Below are 24583 nucleotides of genomic sequence, written 5' to 3'. Positions count from 1 at the left end.
AATCTCAAAGTTAAAACATGTGCATTGCAATGATTTTTGCTATGATCTGTTATGCTTGTGCAGCTTTTATAATTCAAGTGTTATTGAGTTCATGGCACCAAAATCTGGGCGTTATTTAATGTAATAATAATTATTTACATCAAAGCTGCAAAGCTGAAAGAGATTGATTAACTATTTTCTATTACCTTAATTTTAGGTACACGTTATTGTGGAGTTGCAAACAGGATAACCTGCGAAATAAATCTAGTTGTGATGAAATTACACTGCTCAAAAATAACAAAAGTAGTAGCCAAACATTTTAAAAGCAGGAATGTGTCATAGAAAGTGTTGGAATTGAAATGATCACGTTAGAGTAAATGTAGTAATGAAATTAGGTGTCGTTTTTAGCAGTAATCAAGGAGCTTGTCAAGCAAAATCGATCTAATAAGCATGTATTATTTTCCTCTATGTGATGACAGTCTGCTCATTTCTGTTGTTCCTTATTGTAGAGAGAAGCTAAAGTGGTAATAACAAGCTGGGACTTTAAATGAGGTGAACTATGGAGTAATAATTAAATCAGTGTCCCAGATTTAGTTTCTGGCAGCTCTTATTGCAAAATATTTTGGTGTATGCAAATATCAGCTTGTATGTGCCTCGGCAGGATTCCTAACCCAGTTCCCACCGTTTGTCAACCTAAAGTTCCGGTTAATTACTGCACCCAGAAGCGTTGTGCTGAAAAGCATTGTGAAATGATTAGATAGGAATATTTCAGATAGAAAGGAAAATACAGCCTGCCACTATTGTGTGAGACTGCAATACAAGCAAATGTTTACAAGTTTTCCCAACAGAAAGCACATCATTAACATGCACAGGAGGAAATGGTGGAGTTTTACAAATAAATGGCATTTAAGACACTTTAGTTCAGCCTCCATCCACACTCTGTATATTTTGAAACATATTTTTTCTGGCTGTGTAGTTTTTATATATAGCAGAAACAGATGTAGACAGACATTAGAAAAATATCAGTTCAGTTTTTTCCTGATTGGGTCCTACAGTAGCGCTCAAAAGTGTAGGAGTCTATCAACAAGCCACATCTTGACTTATCAAAGTTGCCCACTCTAACTACTGAAAGCTTTCCCAAACTCTGTGATTAGAGGGAGCTCTCTTATCTACAGCCCTCTTCAAATAAACCCACAGATTTTCCATCAGATTTAGTTAGGGCTGAAAAGATTAACTAGATTAATCATGAGTAAGTGATTATTGAAATTTTCATCAACTAATTTAGTAATCAATTAATTGTTAACTCTATAATACAGATTCAAAAAAAGTGAAATTTGCTGAAAGAACATACTGCAGTAATTAAGCCACAACTGTACAAAATATACACATACTTTTTACATTTAAGATAAAAAAACACCTTTGACTGTAAATATGTTCTGCCAATAACTCCTCAAGTGGCATAGTTTTAGTTTCACCCAGTTCAAATTCTATAAAATCTCTCCAATTAAGCACCTTTTGCAATCCAATTATTAATCAGTTAATCAAAAAAAATAATCAACAGATTAGCCCTCGACTGATGTTAAGGAAAGCAGAAAGTGCTGAGCTTTTCACATGTTGATGTTTGACAAATTTTCTTAACAGCAGATGAATTCTTTGCCACAAGTGATCACGTGTACAGAAAAAGGAGAAGTCTGTTATTGCACTTTTGGCAATAAAATATTTACATTCTTATTTAAAAAAGCAATCAAATTATCTGTTTATTTGCTTACACTTGAAACATTGTATAAAAGGTTAAATAAAAAAAATTGTTAATACTTTTTATCTGATTAGTCAATAAATCATCAGAATAATTGATAAACTAATTTATTACTGGAATAATTGTTAGTTGTTAGATTTAGTTCAGAAATCTTAGTCTACCTGTCCAAAACCTTATTTTTTATCTGGTAAGGAGATATAATTTTTTGATTTGGAAGAATTCTTGGACTAGCTGTGTAGGAGGAAAATAAAATTTACCTTCATCTTTCTGGACACTGGAGGTTTCGGATAAAAACTGACTGACCATCGTTTCATTCATTTCCATTTTTTTTTTTTTTCGTAATGCACATTGTTATATTTCTGTCAAGCATACATTTTGGAATTGTAACGCAATATTGTCATTTTTTTAGATCATAACTCAAAATAACACATCCTACAAAGTTTGGGTGGATTTTAGCAAGGCGGGAGTTTTATTTTACTTTATCTTTCATGTAGTCTTGATCCTTCATGCAGACATATGGAGAAGACAACCAGTACTTGGCAGAAATCCTTTTTTTCCTGGCAGAAAATCTTGCAGCTCCTTCAGTGTTGCTACTGGCCTCTTGGCAGCTTCCTTGACCAGCTTCCATATTGTCTTTTCATTAATTTTGGAGAAGCATCCTGTGTCACTGCTGTCATCATTTTTTCTCAACTTATTGAGGCCCAATGTATAATTAATTCTATGAACTTTTGCTATTTTTTCCTAACTGATAACTTTGTCCTTTTGTCTGCAAAATTCAGCTTTCATGGCCAAAAACATTCCTCTAGAACATCTGAACTTATTGTAAGTTTATCAAGTTCAAATCTGTGTTTGAAGAGAGATGTTAAGTCAAATAGATTAAATGCCAAAGTTTTATCAAAAATGTTTCAAGAGGATATTTATATCAAGGGTGTGTGAACACTTCCACAATCAAAGTATTGTGCATATTAGATTTTTGTTTCCGTTGTGTATTCCTGATAGCCCTCATCTGTCTATGATCACTGAGTAACAACAGAAATTTCTTCCAGGTGTTTAACATGTTTCAAATTTTCCACCCCTAAAACATTTATTTGCTTTTCATCTGAATTTTATAAGTAACAGACAAACAGAGAAGCTGTAAGGCATACAGCACTCTTGAAAAGTTTAGAAATAATCACAAGTTGAAGTTGCAACCGAGATCAATACCATACCCAGGACGCTCACTGCCTATAAAGTTTACTTCAAGTGCCCTTACTAAAAAATTACAGATTGTTTATTCATGACACTGTGGACAACTTGCTCTCCCAAGTTAATGCTGCTGTGGAAACTTGAGAAAATCAATTTTGAGCCTCTGGATTACAACCTCGGCAGCATTGAAATCAGTTAAAACAGCCCTATCTTTTACTGGGGAAACTTACTACATACTGTATGTCCTTATGTCACAGTTTTGGCATTAGGTCCAGAATTTAAAAAATGCAAAAAAAACAAAAAAAAAAACACTTTAAGACTGACTGTGACTCATTTCCAGAAATTGAAGTTACTTGTGAAACCTCCAGAGAGGTCACATCCACAACTTTAAATTTATGTTTCTGCTGTGCATTTGCCATAGGCTGCAGTCAAAGGCAAGAATCAAAAATTACAAAAAAAAAAGAAATTTATAAAACTCACACTGACACTGGTCTTAGCACCAACTGTGCCTAACAGCCAGAGTAGAAGCCACACAGTTAGAAAGTCATGGGTTGAACCTCATACTGGCTACTGATCTGTTCATCAGCTTATGATCATGAGTGTCTCTGGTATAAAATGTTTGAAGTGGTCATTAGTGGTCATTATGTCACTCTAAATGATGGTGGGAACAACCCATGAGCACCGAGGATCAAGCCAATTAACTGGCAAAAACCTGAACACCAGTGTTACTGTTCACTATAAAGTGAGTTAAGAAAAGAAAAAATAAACAATGAGAAGATGTCAATCAAGAAAAAAAGCCCTTGCTCTAAAATTGACTAGAATCATCAGCTGCCCACATCGACAAAGCAATTACTTTCAGGAGACAAAGACTGAGTTGTTTCACTACAATGACTAAAAATATGTTTAGATGAATCAAAATGAAGCTTTAAGACCTAAAGACTTTTTTTTTTTTACACCCCTCCTTGGGGTCTTTTTGTGGGCTCTAGAGTCCCTTTTCATGAAGTAGGCTGACAGGAAAGGGGGAAGACATGCGGTACACGCGGGTCCAGGAGTTGAACCCACGACAGCCGCGTCGAGGACCTGAAGCCTCCAAATGTGGGTCACGCTAACCCCTACGCCACCACGGCACGCCCCGACCTAAAGACTTTTTAATACGTACCAGGTATGATGGTGTTAGCATGATAATGAGGGCGTGCTTTGGTGTCAGTTACCGTTGTATTACATAAAGCAGGTGGAATAATTTATTTGGAAGTAGGCCTCCAAATTGTTAAGTATTATGTTAAATCTACAGCCTGAAAATAATCCCAAACCCATATCAAAACTGGTTTTATGTTGGTTTTAACTGGCTAACAGCTTCTTGACTGTCAAACCAACACGGGGGACAGGTAGGTAGGGGTCCAGAACTGGGCCCTCCAACCATCAAATTATGGTCAAGATTATTATTATAACTATTATTTTATTTCAAAATAGGCCTGTAGGATTATTTTTTAATTTACCATAATACTTGAGTAAAAAAAAAAAAAAAATCTTTTATTAGGCTTCTCCTTGCCTCTATATTAAGATTCAGGAAACTTTTTATCCCAAGCATAAAAATGGCTTAGCTGCTGACACAACTTCTGACTTTGAGTTTATTAAGTCCACACCGTAAAATTATATAAAATACTTGGTGCACCACAGCTCCAATCTGTTTTTCCGCTTTGGCTCAGGGAACTGGCCCATCGCTTTGATATAAAGAAACAGCTCCGCTACAGTCACCGGAGGAACATGCCTTGGTTCGCTCTCCAATTCTCTGTCACCTGCAGCTGGACCTCTCTCATCTCTGGGTCTTCTGCTCTACTGGTGCTGACAAGCTCAGCAGCTTCTGTCAGAGACCAGTGTATTTTTACCAGGGGAAGTTATAATTATAGCAGGTCCGATTGGCTACGTTTGAACGCTGGCAAACATTAGTTCTGCTGTTTTGTAACTTGCGCTAGAGTGACGTTTCTACCAGGTGCGTCATCACTGCTGCAGACAGGATTTGGCTAGAGGTGAGAAGCTGTGGAAGAAATGAAGACACACATGTGAACCTTTAGCTGCTAAAGCAAGGTTTGGTCCATGGTTTTTAGGTTTTAAATCTAAATATCTAACACAGGAGACTAAAATATTAATAACTTAGACCACACAACCTGTATGGAAATCAAAGAGTGCCACAGTTCTACACATAAAAAGGCTTAAAGTAACTTTTTACAAATGTGAAAATTGGAATGTAACGGGAGCTGTATGCATCAAATAAATTTATCTGTCTTTATCTTAAATATTCCCTTATTTTTCTTCACAAATTACAAAGCACAATTACTCAGCAAGTCAAGCACTATTATAGAAAAGGTTGTAATAGTAGTTTAAATTGGTTCATGATGAACTGTAGTATAAGAATCAAAAAACTAAATTAAAACAGTAACATTTTTATGTATGATTTTATATAAAATTTTAATTTAATTTAATTTAAATAAAGTGAAATATTTAAGATATAGTGAAAATAATTACTATATCTGTCCTGTAAATTTTATATGTGTTGCTGATCCAACACACAAATGGCTGAATCACCTCCTCAGGATAAAGTCAAGTCATTATTTGATTATATTTCATTTTCCACTAGTATTAGATACTGCAAGTATGAACTCTTGTAAAACAAATACAAGTAATATAATTCAGACTAGAGTGCAAACTGTTAGTTAGAGGCACAGAAATCCTGGCACCCCGTGTTGAACAGTGGTATGAAAGTTGCTTTGTTGAGCAGAAAGTTAAAAGGTTAAATACCTCCATGTGCAAATATAATATAAAAAACTTAAATGTCAATTAAAAGTTATTGTCTTCAAAAAGAAGGCTGGCATTCAGTTCTTGAATCTGACCCAATATTTATAGAGGTTATCTTGAATCTGCATTTGAAAAGAGACTACTATGACTGCTGTCTGCTGCAAGTTAAACACTGACAACTAATTACTCTCCATGACCACTTTCAAAAACAAAACCTTTTATGGAGACATTATGATATGTCTTTGCCTTTTCTATGTCTGCTCCCCTTATTCTGCATGTGTGTATTTAGAACGCCCTTTAATGTGAAAAAAGTCAGGCCTTTTAACAATAGAAATAACTGGAAAAGGTGTTAAAATGTTGTGGAAATCTACAGGAAATTGCAATGATACATTTGTCAGTTCATCAATGAGTCATCCAGTGTAAGTAAGGCGATATGCTTTAGCAATTTTTACTAGTCTGACATGTCTTCACCATGCCTGCGCAACATCAGTTTCAACCTTGCTTCAGACAAACTATTCTGACATCTGCAGCTTTAAATCCAAGCAATGTGCTGCTGCCCGCTTTTATCACAAGATGACTTTATCTGCCTCCGTTCTCTATAATACGTGGCAAAAAAGACCTTGCCTGGAAGCTATACATAAATGGGTGAGTGTAAGTGGAATAAAAGACATTCTTTGCCCTCTAACTTCATCACTGATCATTTTAAACATTGATAAAGCTGAGCTCACAGTGTAATGGTTAAGCTTAACTTTTATAGTTTATACTTTTCATGATCATATCGGAGCACCTCAAAGTTATAAAATAAGACTTTTAGCTCTTCTAAGACAAGAGATAAAAAAATGTCTTGAAGGTTGCAATCAGTAAAAACAAGGGGTAACATAAATACTTAAGTGCCCACCATAATTACTGGCACCCAAAGTGAAAAATGAATAAAGAGCCTTTACAATGAAATATTCATTTCTTGCAGTAGCATAAGCTGAGTAAAATATTGCCTGCAATTCCTGACCAGTCAACTTTAGAGATTTTTATCCCTGTGATTCTCATTGCTTATGATGGCATGTTTGATTCTCATCCCGCTGGATTTTAACTTATTGCCCTGAATATAGATATGTTCAAGTTCAGACAACTAGCTATTTTTGTAGGTTGATTCCATCATGCGGTTTCTTGTACAAAAAAAAGAAAGAAAAAAAGGATGAAGAGAAGACATGGATAAGTTTAACTCATATTTTGTGTCACATTGCAGGGTTGGTATTTATGCAGGACATTCCAGGAGGTATAAAAGAAATAATTATTTTTGCTTTGTTTGCTGAATGTGATATGTATCAATACTCCTGCCACCTGAATTATTGTGTGCAGAAAAGTAGAACCAGTGGGCATATGTGTGGGGGTGTTTGTTAAAAACAAGCCTTGGCTTGTTTCATTGTTGGGTAAAAAAAAAAGGATTAAAAGACCTCCAAGCTCTTCTTCAGATTTTGAAATTGAACTATTGAAATTTTGTCAGTCTATGTTTTAAACTTCCTGTGGTTTATGGGTGTGACCAGCTCCTTTACGGAGAAGCAGTTGGCTCTGTGCAAAAATTATTTGTTTTATTTATTTGCACATTTTGTATTTTCTATTCTTCCCAGGTGCTGAATCGTTGTACAGTTGCTCTGCCTTGTTATAAACACTGCAGCTATTATGGTTAATTTATGATGATGGTTTTCTCTCCTGTTCCATCTCCTCCTGCTGCTACACAGCTTTTTCACACTGCTCTCTCCTTTCAGCTGTGGCTTCTCAGGACCAGGCCGTTGCTGCAGACAGAAGGAGGGTAGGCTCTATAAATAGAAATTGGACCAATTATAAAGCAGATGTTCTCCTGTATGGTGGTGGGAGAACGGTGTCTGGGGAGTGTCTGTGGTATTTTCACTATCTCTCACTGTGTGTTCATGTTCTCTGTTGTTTGAAGGCTGTCTTCAGACGACCTCGTCTTTCTGAACCTCTAGCTCCACTTCCACAACATCACTGGTTTCTCAACTTCTTCGTAACTAAGCACGGAGCATATTGATTTCTATTCACAGTTATCTCCTGCAGAAGATTATCACATGTGAACAGAAGTCAACAGCATGATTGCTTGCAGGTCTCAATTGTCAGACTAAATCTGTAAATAACAGTTCCTTTCAGCCTGACTGACAGCCCCGTAACACACTGTGGCACATGACATCCATTTGTTGCTTGCTGTTTACATCTGAACTGCATTCTCGCCATTAAGTTGCTTGATACAACACTGACTTATATTTCGAGAATAGTCTCCCAAGTCACTCTGCGTAAACAAGGCTAGCCCTTAATATTTTAAATGAAAATGACATATTGTACTAAGTGTTTTAAATAAATCATTAAAATCTTTATGCTTAATACAGAGACAGGTGGGAAAATCTTGTGTTTGTGGTTAAAATATCCACTTTATCTCAGCAGTTACTAGGTAAAGTTGTAAGAAATGCAACAGAAAGGATTACCCGGCAGTGATTCAAACCAGGGAAATAGTTTTTACAGTAATTCTATTGTTCTATCATCCCATCAAATACTAGTCATTTTTATGAAATCTTTTTTAATGTACATATTTGACTGCTTTTACTTTTTTTATTTTTATGTACAGAGAAGAAAAAAATTTCAACTGATTTTTGAGATGTGTATAAATAATTTTTGTAATGTCATTTTCTAATCCAATTTAAATAATGAAGGAAAAGCTTTGATTACTTGGTACTCCTCTTAGAATTGTATAATCTTTTGAGAGATCATTTTCATTTGCTATCAAAAACAAACGTTTTGACTGAGTGATATGAATAATTTGACCTTAACTCTAGCTTTTAATTGTCATGTTTTTTATCTATTTTTGAATATCTCTAGATCTGAAGTTGATATGTTGCTTTTTAAGATCTGTTAACCTTGTTTTTAAGTAATTTTTTATTTACAGGTCTTGCAGTGAACAGGATTTGATTTGGGTTGGAAAGTGAATTTGGTTTCCAAAAATATAGTTAATGAAATGTTTTATGCATGTTAGATCATTACTGTTTTCCAACATTGCTTTCAATATTTTTTTTACTTAGTATTTAAAACCATAAAAACAAAATTACATTCTGTTGATATCAGTAGTACAAAAATGAAAGCAAGAAATCTATAATCAGTCTATAACAGATTCTACTCTTATTGCTGTGATCTGGAAGAGGTAATTTAGCTTCAGCAAAGCATTTGTTAACAAACAGACCTCTTACAAACAAGACATGATCTCTGACTAAACATGTCAACAAGTGAGTAATCCTGGCATGAGTAAATGCTGCAAATGTCCTTGAAAGTCCAGAGAGAATGTGCATTTTATTATGATAAGGACAAATTATGCTCAAGACCTTTATGACCTTGAACAAGTAAATTGTAAGTATTTGGAATCAAAAATATGTTAGTTTAGTTCATTTTAGCTTAGTTTGCCCAATTGAAATATAGATCAAATATTTATATATTAAAAAAAATTAGAATGCATTCATCCAAATAGCATAGAAAAACATATAACGTAATCTAAGAGGACATTCCTTCATCAGTTTATCATAAATTTATGAAATACAACCATATAGAAAGAAAATCTGTCTGCTCCAGATGACCTTTTCAGCTTGACTATCCAAGCCAGCCACCATCACTATTATCGCAGTTCGACTCATCATCATCCTCGATAACACCATCACGTTGATCTGCCCGTAATCAATTTCCTTCTAAGCGATAAGGCGTATTTTAGATAGGCTGCAGTAAAGCCGAGGCTCAGTCCATGTTAACTAGGTTATGGGGGTAAATCTTCAGGTCTCCGGAGGCCGAGCGCTTTCCCTCAACGTCTCTCTTCCTGTCAGCATCTGTCCAGCTCACTGAGGCTGAGCTGAAAAGTACCCACCTCCGCTGTTCTCTTTACTCCCTCGCTCTCCTTCACTCCCTGCCACGATCCATTCTCCGCTCTCTGTCTCCGCTTTGGTCCACGAGGTTTTTTTTTTCTTGTCCTTCCGATTCCTACGCCTTTCTTTTCTTTTCCTCTAACATGGAAGCCTCCAGAGTTATACTACCCTCATGCATGGAGGCACCCAAGCCTAAACACAGCCATTACCCAGTGTATGTACATCAACGCTCCATTTGTACAAAAAATAAGCATTTACTCTCGATAACCCAGAACATAATAAGCCTGCGGATCCTCTTGTAGCCTGTAGGCCAGCTTAACTAATGTTGCATTGTTGCAGTTCTGCCACATGACTCATTGAAGTTGATATGAAACTTTATGACAGATGACACAGCCACACTTGATTCACAGTAACACTGTGGAATGGCCTAATTCATATTAGCATTGTGATTTATTTTAGGATCAACGCAAAAGGCTTTCTCAGCTACCTGTTCATTAAAATAAATGCTTAGATGGACTTAAATGATTGTTAATGGCAGGGAAAATATATTGAGCTGTCTTCACAGGAGTAGCATCAAGTATTCCTAAAATCCTATCAAGCTTTTATGGAAGATGGACATACAGCTCCATCATTTTCACTGGCAGCCCTAGTAAAAATTAATAAAGTCTTAAAATAAATTCAGGCCCAGTATTTATAATCTTCGTCAAGATGTCCTTAGGATACTTCAGTCAGAGTGGAGGGTGTCTCTTCTGAAGAGATGGAGTTTTTTTTTTTCTTGATTTACGACATTTTAGTCTATTTAAGTGTGGAAATGAACAATGCAAATTAATTTGATTGATTGATAGATTGAGTGATTCATTCATTCATTCATGTGCTGATCTCTGGTAATTGTCTCCTTTCAGTCTACAGTTTCTGACTTGGCTAGGTCATCTACAAGCATCATAGCATCTCTTCTGGGTTATCAGCTCTTGATAGTTTTTTTCAGGATCTTTTGCTTGGTGCTTCTACCAGGCCTATTTTAATTGCTAAAGCAGGAATGGTTTCTGGTATGGGCAACGTGCAAAAACTTGGGGCATTAGACTTCCCCCTAAATACCAGCCTAAGATGACCTGGAAATCAAGCCCTTAACTCTAAAAGTTACATTCTAGATTTTATGTTCCTTAGCACAATTCACATTAAATATACAAAATGGAAGTTTCCATTATGCTTAATTCATATACTTTCACTCTATGACAAATTGTTTTCCACAAAGCACACTTCCTTTTTTCACATGTACAACAACATACATGGCAAGATAAAAAAGTACAGTCAAAGTTTGGAAATAGCTACCAAAATCATCTTCTTCTCTAAATGCATTGATATCTACAATAACAGTATCAATTAAAAGTTTAATATTGACTAAAATTGTGACAATTAAGGCTGAGGTTGGATGAAGTTTATCTTGCCACCCCACGAAGTGAAGAGGATAATGAGCGAGGTAGAAAAATATATTTGAATGTCACTTTGCAGCAATGTTTTGTGTCTGAGATTCTGCTACTGTAACAAAAAATGAATTTAATTTGAGGCTTTCTACCTATTTTTTAATGTTTACAGTGCTTTACGTCACTAAACATGTACTGTCAAGATTAAATTACAAGAATATCTTATATTGTTTTAATTAATTATACAACCTGATTAATTAAGCTTGTGGTTGTTTCCCTCAAATTCTGTTATTCGCTGGTTTCTGTTCACAAACACATTTTATGACTTGCAAATTATATCCAACAGATTAAAAAAATCAAGACAAATTGTTGTTGGAACAAAAGGTTCACAGCTCTCAGTCAGCATGTAACTGATCTCTCATGTTCCCTCCTGTTCAGCTGTTGCATTACAGGCTGTGAAGCAGTCAAAGCCAACTCAGCAACAATAGTCATCATCAAAGCTGCTCTTCATCAGCGATTAGAAAAATCTTTCCACAGAATGAAAATTTAATTAAAATGTTTAAAAAAAATAAAAACGTCATTCATTTAATATGATACTGATATAATACTGTACTTTTACTGTATAATAAAAAAACACACCAAGATGCAAGAGGATGTTTCTACCAAACAGAAATAATTGTTGTCAGATTGTTAAACAATCTCTGATCCCTTTTTTAAAAGCATTTCAAGCATTCAACAGTTCCAAGAATGTCCTGTAATTCAATTAATCAAGGACAGGCTTTTATTTTACATTTTTATACCTGAAAATTACAAGCCAAGCAATAAAAAGTCAACTTGGTTCTCCTCTTCATTCAGGCAGTCTCTAATTCTGTATGCCTCAAGCAGTTGAGCTGTCAATTACACTATTCTTTATAACAATATTTCCCATGTGATTGCACAATGACACACAGTCAGCATTTTTTGTTGCTCATAACTAAGTTACATCATATACTACCACATACAGTATATTAAAATTCCTATTAAAGACATTTTAATAGAAGACATTTATATCAATGTTATGATTTTTACAAATATCTTATGGGGTTTTTGTTAACTTTTTTTATGTATTAAACTGTAATTAATATATTCCAGTAGTATGTTTTTGATGAAATAGTATTTTGACTCTTTTCTGTTGTTTGCAACCCTTATCTACCACTATGTGCACCATATGAATAAACTTTGTCAAACAAACAACAATAAAACAAGCTTAAAAAATAGTAAAAGAAATCCCATAACTGAGCACTGCCTACCTCTGTGAGGTGAGGGTTTGGGTTGAAGCCACACTGGTTGCACACCATGGAGCGGCACTGTGTGCAGGTGTTGAAGTTGGGCTTGTCGTCCCCAATGCCCATCAGGTCGGTGGTTTTGCAGACAGGACACAGCTTGCTGCTGGGCATCGGAGCAATTTGAGGCACAGAATAAGGAGAGGTGGGGACGCTCCCACGGTCCGGGGACACAGAAGGGGACCTTCCGGTTCTGCCGCCCCCCAAGTCAACCTGCAGATTCTTCCTGGATGCATGTCCCTGACCCTGGCCTCCTGGAGGCGCAGCATGCTGACTGGCATCATGGGAGGCCAACCTGTCGCCGGGCCCATGGGTGCTCTGCGCTCCTGCTTTAGGCCCGGGGTCTGATAGAGGTGGTCTGGAAGTGAGGGAGGAAAAGAAGGCATAAAATAAGTTAGATAATTAATTTGAGTCGTGATTTTAATGTTTTATTCCTGCAAAACTGGAAATACTTCTCTCAGGGGGCAAAATAATTTCTTTACACTTAATATTACAATTTCAGCTAAAGGGAGACATTTCTACTTTTTCAACCTGAATATTTCATTAACAAACTCATATTGATTAAAATTCTCTAAAGATTATTTCAGAGCTGTTCTGTCAAATGAATTTTTCCAAGCACTGATAATTAATCTTCATCTCATTTGCACTGTAGTATGCTGTTGTGTAGCTGACTAACAATCAGTATTGGGGTCATTTATTTTATTAGCAGCAAATGTAACACAGTCCAAGTACAATGCATGCAGCCACCTTATATCTGACAAACAATACCCAATTTAATTTACAGGAGTATTAGATCTTTAAATATAGAAAAACATATCAAAGTCAAACTGAAAGCTCTCCAGAACCACGGAAGACAGTAACTAGCATTTTCTTATTGATTTGTCCTTATAGAATAATGATCAGCAGTATGTTTTTAATCCACCACTAAGCAATAGATTTGATTTTATTATTGAGTCCACACAAAAAAGGTTTATATGCAGTATAGTTAAATAATTTTAAGAATCTGAAAGTCAGTAAATCATACAAAAATCACTGAAAGCTAAAACTGAAATGTGACATCTGCTTCATATAATTCAGAATAATTTAACGAAAGTCAGTAAAAAAAACATGACTGGAGCACATGGAAAGTGACTCATGAGTAATTGTGAATTTTAAGTCACGCTGCAGTGTGGCATGCTTGCAACAAAGCAGATCCTTACGTCAGTTCCTGACAAGAAGTAGAGTCTTTTTTAAAATTTGCCACTCACTGCTAAAACTGTCGACGTGTAGGCTTAAAAAAAACTTACTAACCCATTTTATTTTACTAAACATCCAATTTTGGACCACATATTTCCAAATTTTAGCTGAGACACTTCTGGACAGGTTGGACATATCTTCAAACCAAAATGATCGCTTGTTAATTAGGCTTGTGTCACCATGCAGTAGCAATCACTGTGCACCATAACCACGCAAATCTTTCTACAGTGAGTGAGGGACAGATTGAGGAGGCCGCTGAGAGAAGAATGAAGGAATGGTGACAGTTATTATGGGAAAGAAGAAGTTAGTGATTGAGGGGGATGATGGGCATAATTACATAATGAATAAGTGAAGAAATACTATTTCTGTTCTATACTTTTAAAATATGTACAGTAATACAAGGAAGATAGCTTAAAAACATTGAAGTGCTTTATTATTTGAATAGCCAGGATTTTATATTTGTATTTAAATCCTTCTGTAAGTATATTAAAGCATGCATTAAGATTTTATTATGCCTATTTTAACATGTTTCACTAGACAGTAACTGTTGTTAACCAATACATCCAGTGATACACAGTGCTGGGTTAGCATGAAGAACAAGAGACAAGATTTTAGAAATATTTTCTGGAAAAGGAAGAATCACCACTTATTGTTTTCACAAATAGAGTCAACAGGATTTTAATTTATCCTTAATCAGTGTAGAATAATTCAATTGAGGTTTCAGTCGTCAATTTTCTGCAGTTTCTGAGCTTGTCTGAAACTAAAGAAATATCCCTTTAGTTCAAACAGGAAGCCCCGAAGCAGATGCCAACATCAATGTCAGAAGAAGCAAACATTTAACATTTAACCTGTTGATGTGTTGTCAAAAAGCTTATAAATGATTCATGTCTTGTCACAAGTCTCCCCGAAATGCTGACAAATTGTTTAGAAGTGGTCAAGGCTTCTTACGCGTTTATTAAGCCAAGAGTTTAAAGGCAGCCTGATGAAGAGTCTTTGTTAGCTGACTCTTATTAACACATAAAAAATTATCTCCATGGTCGAAGATCTGTAGTTTCAGATCAGTTGACCAAAGAACATGCTTCCAGTATGAATAATCTTTTGAGAATGCAAAAGGATGTCTCCTTGGAAGACATGTTTGTTCATGGTTTGTTCTAATGATTGTAATCATGCCAAGTCATTTGCTAACATCTTGGCAGTAGTTCTGGGATAATTAGAGACATCTCGCATTAGTTTTCTTGAAGGGTCTTTGAAATCTTTCACTTGGTAGCTCCAGCAGTCTGGTTCTGTGCTGTGTGGTGCTCTGTAAATTTCAGTCCAGCTCTTAATACTTAGAAATATTTTTTAATCATTCTCCTGCTTTGTGAGAATCCGCAGTTATTTTTCTCGTTTGTACACTAAATTATTTGTTTTTTGTCAGAGAGTTTTCCCAACTAACACCTGGAATTTAACTGTATATTTTATACTGTGTGTAAATTGAGAGAAAAACATGTTTACTGACCAAGGGCTAATACTTCTGATACTGTTTTTTGGATTTTGTGGAATCATTTCAAACAACAATTAGAAACAGGACATTTGAAAAAGCTAAATCCTTTATTTGTTATAGGTGTTTCTAAGCTGAGACAAAAAACAGTGTAACAGTATTTTAAACTTCTGTTTTCACACCCACTCAGACCTTTAGGCGTTAGAGCAGACACTGAAATATGAGCAGCGAATTTCCACTGTCATAACAACTTATACCTTGCTTTGTCAAGCCTGTCGTCTTCAAAGACGGTCCCAGCAGCAGCTCGGCATCCAAAGCAAAGAGAGAGTGAAACTAAAGGGAGGACTAAAAGAGCTGAAGTACATCAAATGTTAACCATTGTGAGTCGTTTCGAAATGGGCTGAGCTGCTGCATATCTCCAACCTTGGTCAACTCACCACTGGAGTCCAGATTTCACTGCAGTGAGCTCATCTGCACTATTAGTCTGTTACACCTGAAAATCAACACAATTGTTCACAGTCCAGGGCCAACCTCTCTCTGCAGTCTCATCAGTTATGCACTCTGTACTTAAGGTGTAAGTATAAATATTATGCTCCTGCTGTTCTCACAAAGCATCAGGTAGTTTCACTTAAAAAACCTCCACTTGAACAGCTCAGACATCAAGTCTCCAATGATTTATGCAAAGCCTGAGGCTTTACTTAATGAGAGCAACAAAGAAAAAGTGAAAGTGGAAGACACCTTTTCATAAGATTCCTTTAGATACAGGCAAACAAGAATCTACTGAGAACAACTTGTAGACACTTGTCGAAGACACAACAAATTGTTCACATTATCACAAAACGAGTAGAGTCATTTACACAACAACAGCTCATCGTAACAGCCTTTCACTGTGGCAGCACTACATTTAACAAGATCACGTTGTCATCTAAATTAAACTCATTAGCATCACACCTGCAGGGCAACATGAATCTTTAAAAGGAGTTCAACATTTTGGGGGAATACGTTCCATCAGTCCCAGGAGTTGGAGTCACACCACTCTCCTATTTGAACAGCAATAAGGGAAACTAGTCATGCATAACTGAATGTGTCAACTGTGGAGAATGGTCCCACTGCACCGATCAACTATTGAGTTTTAGAGTATCTTGCAAAAGTAATTTAACAAGTCTGACACTGATACCTCTAAATAAAATCTGAAACTCATTAGAATTCATCTAATTAGTAAAAAGAGTCCATCTGTGTGTAATTTATTCTCAGTGTATACACAGCTGTTTTACTGTTCCCTCAAGAGCTTTTTAGAGAGGGTTAGTGTACAGAGTACACCAATTCAATATAGTCCATTATCCAAAAATATGCATTCCACAAATCTGGCAAGAAAAAAAAGTCACCCAGAAGGAATTACATTTAAAGTTTACCATAAGTCAAGCTGGGGATACAGCAGGCTCTGGTCAGATGACACTGAAATCTTACTTCCTGGCTTGCAAAACAGAATATGAAAAGGAAAACTCATACTGCACCCTGAACACATCAACCCCATGGTAAAGGTGGCAGTGGGAGCATCATGCTCTGGGGTCAGAGTACCAGTGTGGTGACTTACATTTCCAGCAGAACATCCACAAATAAGCATACAGCCAGAGCTACAAAAACCTTTTTTGTCATTTGTGTCAAATGCACACCACACCTTTCAGATAATTACATTTTAAAAACAATGCATCCTTTTTCTTCCAGTTCACAATTAAGCATTAAACTTTATGTTGCTCTGTCACATGAAATCCCATGTTCAGTTCTGTTGTGACAAAATATGAAAAGATTCAAAAGATATGAGTAGATACTGCAGGGGAGAGACAGCTCTTGCTAACTAATGCTTAGACCAGAATGCAATGATGCCCTTGCTAATTAGTTAACGAGGTGTTGGTGTCAACAGCTGGGAAAACAAGAAAGGTGTCACAGTCAATGTTTATAACATTTTCTCCTACAGCTCCTGCAACCATTTACTGAACAATCCAAGCAACTGAGTACATACTTTCAGTACGAATGTTGCCATCATCAGAGGAATGCTTACATTACTTATTTTTCTTAAGCACGTTGACTCTCATATATGTGACATGTTGTAAGAATTAAGGATTAAAAATCAACTATTGTATCTAAAACAGAGAGTCCAGCAAAGATCCAATTTTAAATTGGATTTTTACGCGCTTTGTGTCCTGCAAACAGTCACAGGAACACTTCCTTCATTGGCCGAATTGAAGGCAGCTTTTATTACGCAGGAAAATGTTTTGTCATGAACATTGGTTGTTTGAGTTTTTAGGGTGTTTCGTCCATTTTTTATACATGTCCTCCTCAGTTTCCTTTGTCTCTTGTGTTGTTTCTGAGTTCTTGTAAGTCTGTGAATTTTATTAAATATATCTCACTGCATGAAGATCTCCGTGCCTCAGTCTTTTTATTTCCTCAAACCGTGACCTGTTCTGTTACTTTTATTATTTTAATTAAATATGATTACTTATTGAAGTTCCTAAGACAGTGAATTAATTGCTCCTAAAGAACAAAATAAAATAATTTTTTGCTGAGTAGAATCTGGCCGAATATTAGCTGCAGAGGCCCAGCCCAATCCATGACTTTGACACCTATAAAATTGTATTTTAGGACCAACACAGTGATTCCTAAAGGGCAAATATCTGAAAATATGACACAGTGTAAATGGTTTAAGTAAAACACAATGTCTCTCTCAGGTCCTTGCTGTCCAGCTGCAGTAGGCAGCTTTTTAGGTCTGGCACTTATTTTGTTCTCCACTTGTTAAATTTATACATTTGAAATTATACATTGTGCAATATGCTTTTATGATTGGCTCTAAGAACCAGACAGTAATTTTGTGAAAAAGCAGCCAAAGTCCAGAAAAATGCAACTTCAAAAAACTTGAAGCAGTTTGTAACAGAAGAGTCTGTTTTTCCTTCCAAGCAAAGTAAGCAATTACCAGATGTGCCAACTTTTACCCTGCATAATAAATATTTACACAGATATTTCACAGGCAAACAATTATACTAATAATCATACTTCGACCTTTGTTAACTGCTATGATAGGTTTGTAGTGTACTGTTTTGTTTTTTTAAATATAATGTATAATAGATTAAAGATGATGCTTCAGAGAAATGTTTTCCAATTTAATTTAGTCTTTCACTGGTCACCGGCCTTATATTTTCCTTGGCAGAGTTTCCAGGTGGTTTTGTTTTTGCTTTACTGTGTATCCTCAAACTGCACATTAACAAGCAAGCAATGGACATGATGAGAAACAGACAGTAGTGCTGGAAGCTTCAAACAAGAAAAGTGAGACCAAACAAAGTTATGAAACCCAGAAAATACATTTTGTAGCAAAGAAGGAAGAGTGTCTCCTGCCAACGCAACTGTTGTTTGCACAGGTATTAATCACGGTGCAGAAGTATTCCCATTGCCTAAACTATATCACATTTTGTCAAGCTACAAACACAAACATGCATGTATTTTATTGGGGATTTACGTAATAGACGAAGTCAAAAGTTCAACATAACTGTTAAGTGGATGGAAAAAACATTTGGTTTTCTAAACTATGTAACTCTGCAAACCTTGAAAGTGAGCCGTCCATTAGTTTCCACTCTTCTACGTTTTATAACATGAAATAAAATCTGTGTAAATTCATCTCAGTACAAATCCCACCGAGGGTGAAGGTCTCGCAGGTTTGCAAGAGAACATTAGAGCACAAACAACATCATGAAGACAAAGGAACACAGTCAAGGGTAAAAGTTGTGAAGTTTAAAGCACAATTAAGGTATTAAATAATAGAATAATGGATTAAAACTGATTAGATGCTTATTTTTGTGTCAGAATGTCCCAGTCAAAAGTCCATTTGAGAATCTGTGGAAATAAAATTCATGTTCACTGATGTTCTCCATATAGTCAGACTGATGCTGAACTCTTCTACAAGAAGATATTTTATTCTCTAGTTTCGACTTACAGTTGTACAAAAGGTGCAAAATTTGGAAATTTTTGAAAACTGCGCATACTTTTTGATCCACTTCACAATCATAGATTATGTTGTGTTTGTCTATCACATAAAATCCCAATAACATAAACTGAATTTGGTGGTTGTAGCAAAATGGCAATGTATTGAAGGAATATGCATACTTTTTAAAGGATGCAATAAATGTTCAATTCAAAAGCCGCTGTTGCTTTGAAGACTTTCATAAAAGGCTCCTGAGCAACGTAATCCAAACACATAATAACAGAAGATTTTTCGAATAACAAAAATTATTTGTTTCACTAAAATCTAATTAGCTAAATGCATAGTGTTACTCTTTCATCCTCCAAATTGTGTTGCAGACTCTTTTCATTGAAAATATTAATTATGTTAACAAAAACATAAATCCAGGCTTTCTAAAGCTTTGCCACATTGAGAGTCCAGACAATAAACTGGCTCATCTGCTTTATAAACGAGGTAAATCTTTCCTTTCAAAATATAAAAAATGTATTCTGCAGCGGTAATCATAATCTGATATGTGTGCTAAACCTTAGCTGGATACTGTATATCTGCATCAATGTCTTTTATGTGCAAGGCTACATGTTTCTTATTGATTTGTACATCTTTCACTGTAAGCGAAACAGGCAGATTGAGGCTTTGGATTGAAAAGCTATCCTGTGCACTCCATTTAGTAATATTTAAAGGTCAAAGCAGAAACGTATCTCAGTTGCATGCGGCAGCGGCATTCATTGTGAGTTTTAAAATAAATACAAGAGATATAGTCGACACCCTAAATCTGCTCAGCAAACATAACATCAGCAGCAGGATATATTTGTTGTTTGCACATTCATTAAATGTCACATCAGATGAAAGCATTTTTTTACCCAGAGGAAAATACTTTCAGCTTCGTAATTAACCAGCAGGACTGATTTAATTTTGTCCTCGAAGTAATTGTGGAGAGTTAGACATTAGGGAAAAAAAAACACCCCGAGAACATTTTAGTTACAGCAAAACAGAAAACACGAATGTGCCTTCTGTCTAACAAATAAATGTGATTGAAGAGTGAAGGCTGAGCAGCCGGCATCTATTGATGTCAAAATGTAGGAGAAAACAAACGTTTGATTTCATTTCCTCACCAAGACTGAGTTTTAATTTGATTGTGCAGTTCATTTAACAAATATTTAAACTAAAAAAAAGTCATTTTTTAAAAAGTATTTTATAAGTCAAATATAAACAAACACCAAAAACAGCATCAAATTACAGTCTTTAGCTATTTCTGTCAAAAATAATGTTTATGTGTTGCTATATATATCATAAGTTATGCACTATTACTTTCATTGACACAAGACGGTAAGAAATTAAACACATAAAGTTAAGTTGTACACAACTGAAATTCATGCCAATAATGCACTCATGTGTTTTGCATTATATATGCATTATACACATCTCACCTGCAGTTGAACACTAGCTATATTTTTTGCTATTAGTCTTAAGTGTTAAAAAGTCTATATTAAAATGGCACAAGGGAAATTAAACTAATCATTATGTGTTTTAGAAAGTGGATAGAAGTGCTTCAATCATCACCAAAACATTTTTAGTTACAGCTTACCACACTTTTTATATTTATATAAAGACTGTTTTAAATCAGAGAAGGTAAGTTTGTTTTAAAAAAAACTTACATTACAGGGAGTGTAGTGGCTGCTTTCTGAATCAGTGGCAAGGTATATATCATCTGTGCACATCAAAATAAATTCACCACTCTAATTATGCAGACGAAATACTCAATGTGCTGCATGAAAGATGACCAGAGTTCAGATTAAGCCACAGCATTTTGGAGCCACTTAAAATGCATAAAATATATGAAAATAAAACTCCAGGAAAAAACATAGAGATTATAATAAAGACTCCACAATCTTTTGTGTATTTTAGATTTTTTTTTTTATTCCAACAAGGGATCAGTGTCAGTATGCTGCCAGTCTCTCCCAGGTATTGTAGGTATTGATTTTTTGCACATAAAAGCATCGTAAATAATGAGAAAGAATTGCTTTTCAAATCATTTATGTGAGGACACCATAAACATTCCGCATGTCAAGTCTATGCAGGCTGCAGTCCTCTCACTGCTGAAGGTAAATTAATCATGAGGACGTACTGCCTGAGCATTACGTCCTACAACATGAAGGCATCTATTATTAACACAGACTTGTACTTTTGTATCAGTTTAAAAAGGTATAAATGCTCCCAACATAAGTATGACAAACAAATTTATCCTCGTAAGACTCCACTCTTGCAACATTGTGACAAAAGCACCATCACTTGCTAATTTAGCTTAAAGTCTAGACAATTAAAACAACTGACGTGTGTAAAGCATTGATAATTATCTGTTTTTAAGACAATTTTCTGCAAAAATAACCTTAGAGTTAAGTGTCATAAAAACTCGTCCATGTATCACTCATGTTAACGTAGCTGCAGATCATCCACAACTCCTCATGGAAACCACACTCAAGGGAAATGCACATGAGGAGAGTTATGGTGTCCTGAAGCAGCTAATGCCCATCAAATGTCACCTCTAAAACACTGGATGTGTTGTGCTGAAGTGCACCAAGACAGAGCAAATTACTGAGCTCTAGCTGTGGCTAGTTTTATTATAAGTACCGATGCTTCTGAGTAGGACAGATTCCAAAAGGATCCTCTGTAGACCAGATGTCACGGGTGGCTGATTTGTTTTTAAAATAAAAACATAATAGTGGCATATTTTTTATTCACATCATGATGCTAATGTCTGTTGCTCTTTAGTTTCAGCTCTAGTGTTAAACCAGAGCTGATGTTGCAGCCAAAATGTTCACTGGCTGTATTAAAACGCATCAAGAAAGCTAGAGATGTTTCAAGTTGTAAATTCACTAAAACATCTCTTCTGGTAAAATGGTTATTCCCTCCTCAGTTGTATCCTGAACACAAACAGATTTCCTAATATCACTATCTCAACCTATAAACACGTTTTTAAGAAACAAAGTCAATGTTTGCAAACACTGTTTAAAATCCTCTCTTGCTGCAGTACTAAAAATGGAAGGCAAACAAATTTCAAACGTGATTTATAAACATGATACAGCAATATAAAGTCTGACAGAATTTATAAATTCAGTTAAAAAATCCTGGATGAGTGCAGTGTAAGGGTTTGAGAGGATAGAGATGCACCAATCAACCAGCCAGACATCATGATCAGCCCTTTTTCCCTTGATCACCTCAGCCTGGTGATTCACCAGATTTCTTAATCAGATTTTTTTTTACAAATTATTTAAGGAATTCAACCTATTTTTAGGCTAATAAGATCTGCCTACAGCATGTGCTTGATTCCCTGTTTTGAGTAAAAATCAGGTACAACTTAGGAACATATGCTAATGAGAATCTCAAAACTACTACTTGCTTCAGGGAGCCTTTTTGAGTGCTATAGTGCTTAGAAATGTTGTGGCAGATCGGTGCAGCAGTACCACACTGAGTATGTTGTTGTAAACAGGAAATATGTGGAGCTTGTGTCAGAATGCTCTTCAGTAATGGTCAACGTTGGGATGACTGTGCACTTAGAGAAAGCTGTTATGATAAGAGTAGAAAACAATTATTGTGGTGCTCACTGGAGCAGACGGGTAGGCCAGATATGCCAGAAGAAGACTACTGGAAAGGCTCGGATTTAGCTCTCTTACTGTGACTGAATGTAATATAATTTGGTCTAACACACAGCAAAAAAGTCCTGTGGATCTCACTTTTGAGTAAGGTAATATAAAAGATATAATATCCCCATTCGCATTACCAGGCAACTCATTTCAATTAAAATGAAAGTCGTCTATCAAGTCTAGATCACTGTCTTAATGCTGCTGAAATTCTTACGGGTTCTTCACAAAGGAATATGTTAAAGCCAGATTCATGATCTCAAGAAAACCATTTAAATCAGCCATGTGCTTCGATGTTACTCTCTTTCCTTCTACTCATTTCTCATTCTGCCTCTCTGTTTGTTAGCGCGCTCAGTCTCTGCACTCTCTTTATGAGGATCCTAAGGGGGGACACTAGAAATCAAGATATAAAAAAATCATGAGATAACAAGCAAGCTATGAGCATTTAAATCTACCCCACACAATACACAGGCAAGACACAGAGATCTTTTCTACAAAGATACAGTACAGATACTTGCAAAAGTATTCATTCCACGGATTTTATGTGACTGACCACCATGAAGAGGTGCACAATTCATGCAGAGGATGGAACATGATCTTTAATTTTTTTTTTTTTTCACAATTACAAATCATAACATTTTCATGAAGATCAATGAACACAGCAGACAGATCAAGGATGAAAGAAGGGAATAAATTGAAGCAGGGTTTGGTCATAAAAACATGACGCATTCAAAGCTTTGAACATCTCACACAGCTCTGTTCAATCCATCCTCTGGAAAATGTAAAGAGTATAGCACAACTACAAACCTATAAAGACATGTCAATTTGCATTAATTGACAGGCCAGAAAAGAGGAGCAGTAATCAAAGAGGCAAACAAAAAGGCAACTCTGAAGGAGCTGCAGAGAACCCCAGCTCAGGTGGAAGATGCAACTGACAGGCAACTATTAGACATGAAATTCACAGATCTGGACTTAAGGGGAAAGTGTCAAGGAGAAAAAAATGTTTTTCCTAAGCAAAGACAGGGGAGTTTAAAGGAAGATAGACATTACAAAATATGGAGCAACAATGAAAGAAAGCCTGCTATAGCTACAAAAAACTTGAGCCTCGGGAGGAGGCTCATCTTTGAGTACAACAAAGAAAATAAACGTTTAGTTCAAACCATTTTCATGAGCTGAAAATTGTTCATTTCCTTCTGATCACAGATTCCAGTTGAGAATTTGTGACCAGACTTGAAAATTGATATATGCAGAAGTCTAACTGAATTAGAGCTATTTTGAAAAAAAAAAAATTAAATGAATAAAATAAATATCAGTCCTTAGATGTGCAAAGCAGGTAGAGCTGGTTTACCCCAAAATGTCTGCAGTTGTAATTACAGCAAAAGGTCGTTCTACAAAGTATTGATTCGGGGAGGCTGTAATGCATATCCACACCACACTTTTCAGATTTGTAATTCTGAAAAAGGCAAGGCCTTTGTTTCATTTCCTTCTGCTTCACAGTTGTGCACTACAGTATTTTATGGTGGTATGTTAGATACAATGCCATAATATATTAAACTTTGCAATCCTAATGCAACGATGTGAACAATTTCAAGAGGCATTGCAAGACACTACACATAAAGGCAGAAGGCTTTCATAAAATGTTGCACCTCAGAATTTCTCCCTCCCATAAGTCATAGTCTCAAACAAAGCATCCACTCTTCACCTTGTAATTTAACCATACGAAGGAACGCTTGCAGCAAATCTATAAATCTATTTGCACGCCAGCCTCAGAAACTGTTGCACAGAGACTGCAAGCAGGTGTGGCAAATCCACGATGCAGCAACGTCTGTGTGTGTTAAGGTTTACAACTGTTGAAC

The 24583-nt window shown here is 35.8% G+C and overlaps 1 protein-coding gene across 3 annotated transcripts in view; it reads right to left on the bottom strand.

Annotated features, from left to right (window-relative positions):
• bsnb (bassoon (presynaptic cytomatrix protein) b) overlaps positions 1 to 24583 on the bottom strand; it is a 94439-nt gene that overhangs the window by 68465 nt on the left and 1391 nt on the right. For all 3 annotated transcript variants that reach the window (XM_028002584.1, XM_028002583.1, XM_028002585.1), the window contains exon 2: positions 12332 to 12722. In XM_028002584.1, coding sequence (XP_027858385.1) covers positions 12332 to 12722 — 391 coding nt within the window. The remainder of the gene's footprint in view (positions 1 to 12331; positions 12723 to 24583) is intronic.

This window comes from Xiphophorus couchianus, chromosome 20, assembly GCF_001444195.1.
Source record: "Xiphophorus couchianus chromosome 20, X_couchianus-1.0, whole genome shotgun sequence".
NCBI lineage: Eukaryota > Metazoa > Chordata > Actinopteri > Cyprinodontiformes > Poeciliidae > Xiphophorus > Xiphophorus couchianus.
This window is presented reverse-complemented; position numbering and strand designations above follow the sequence as displayed.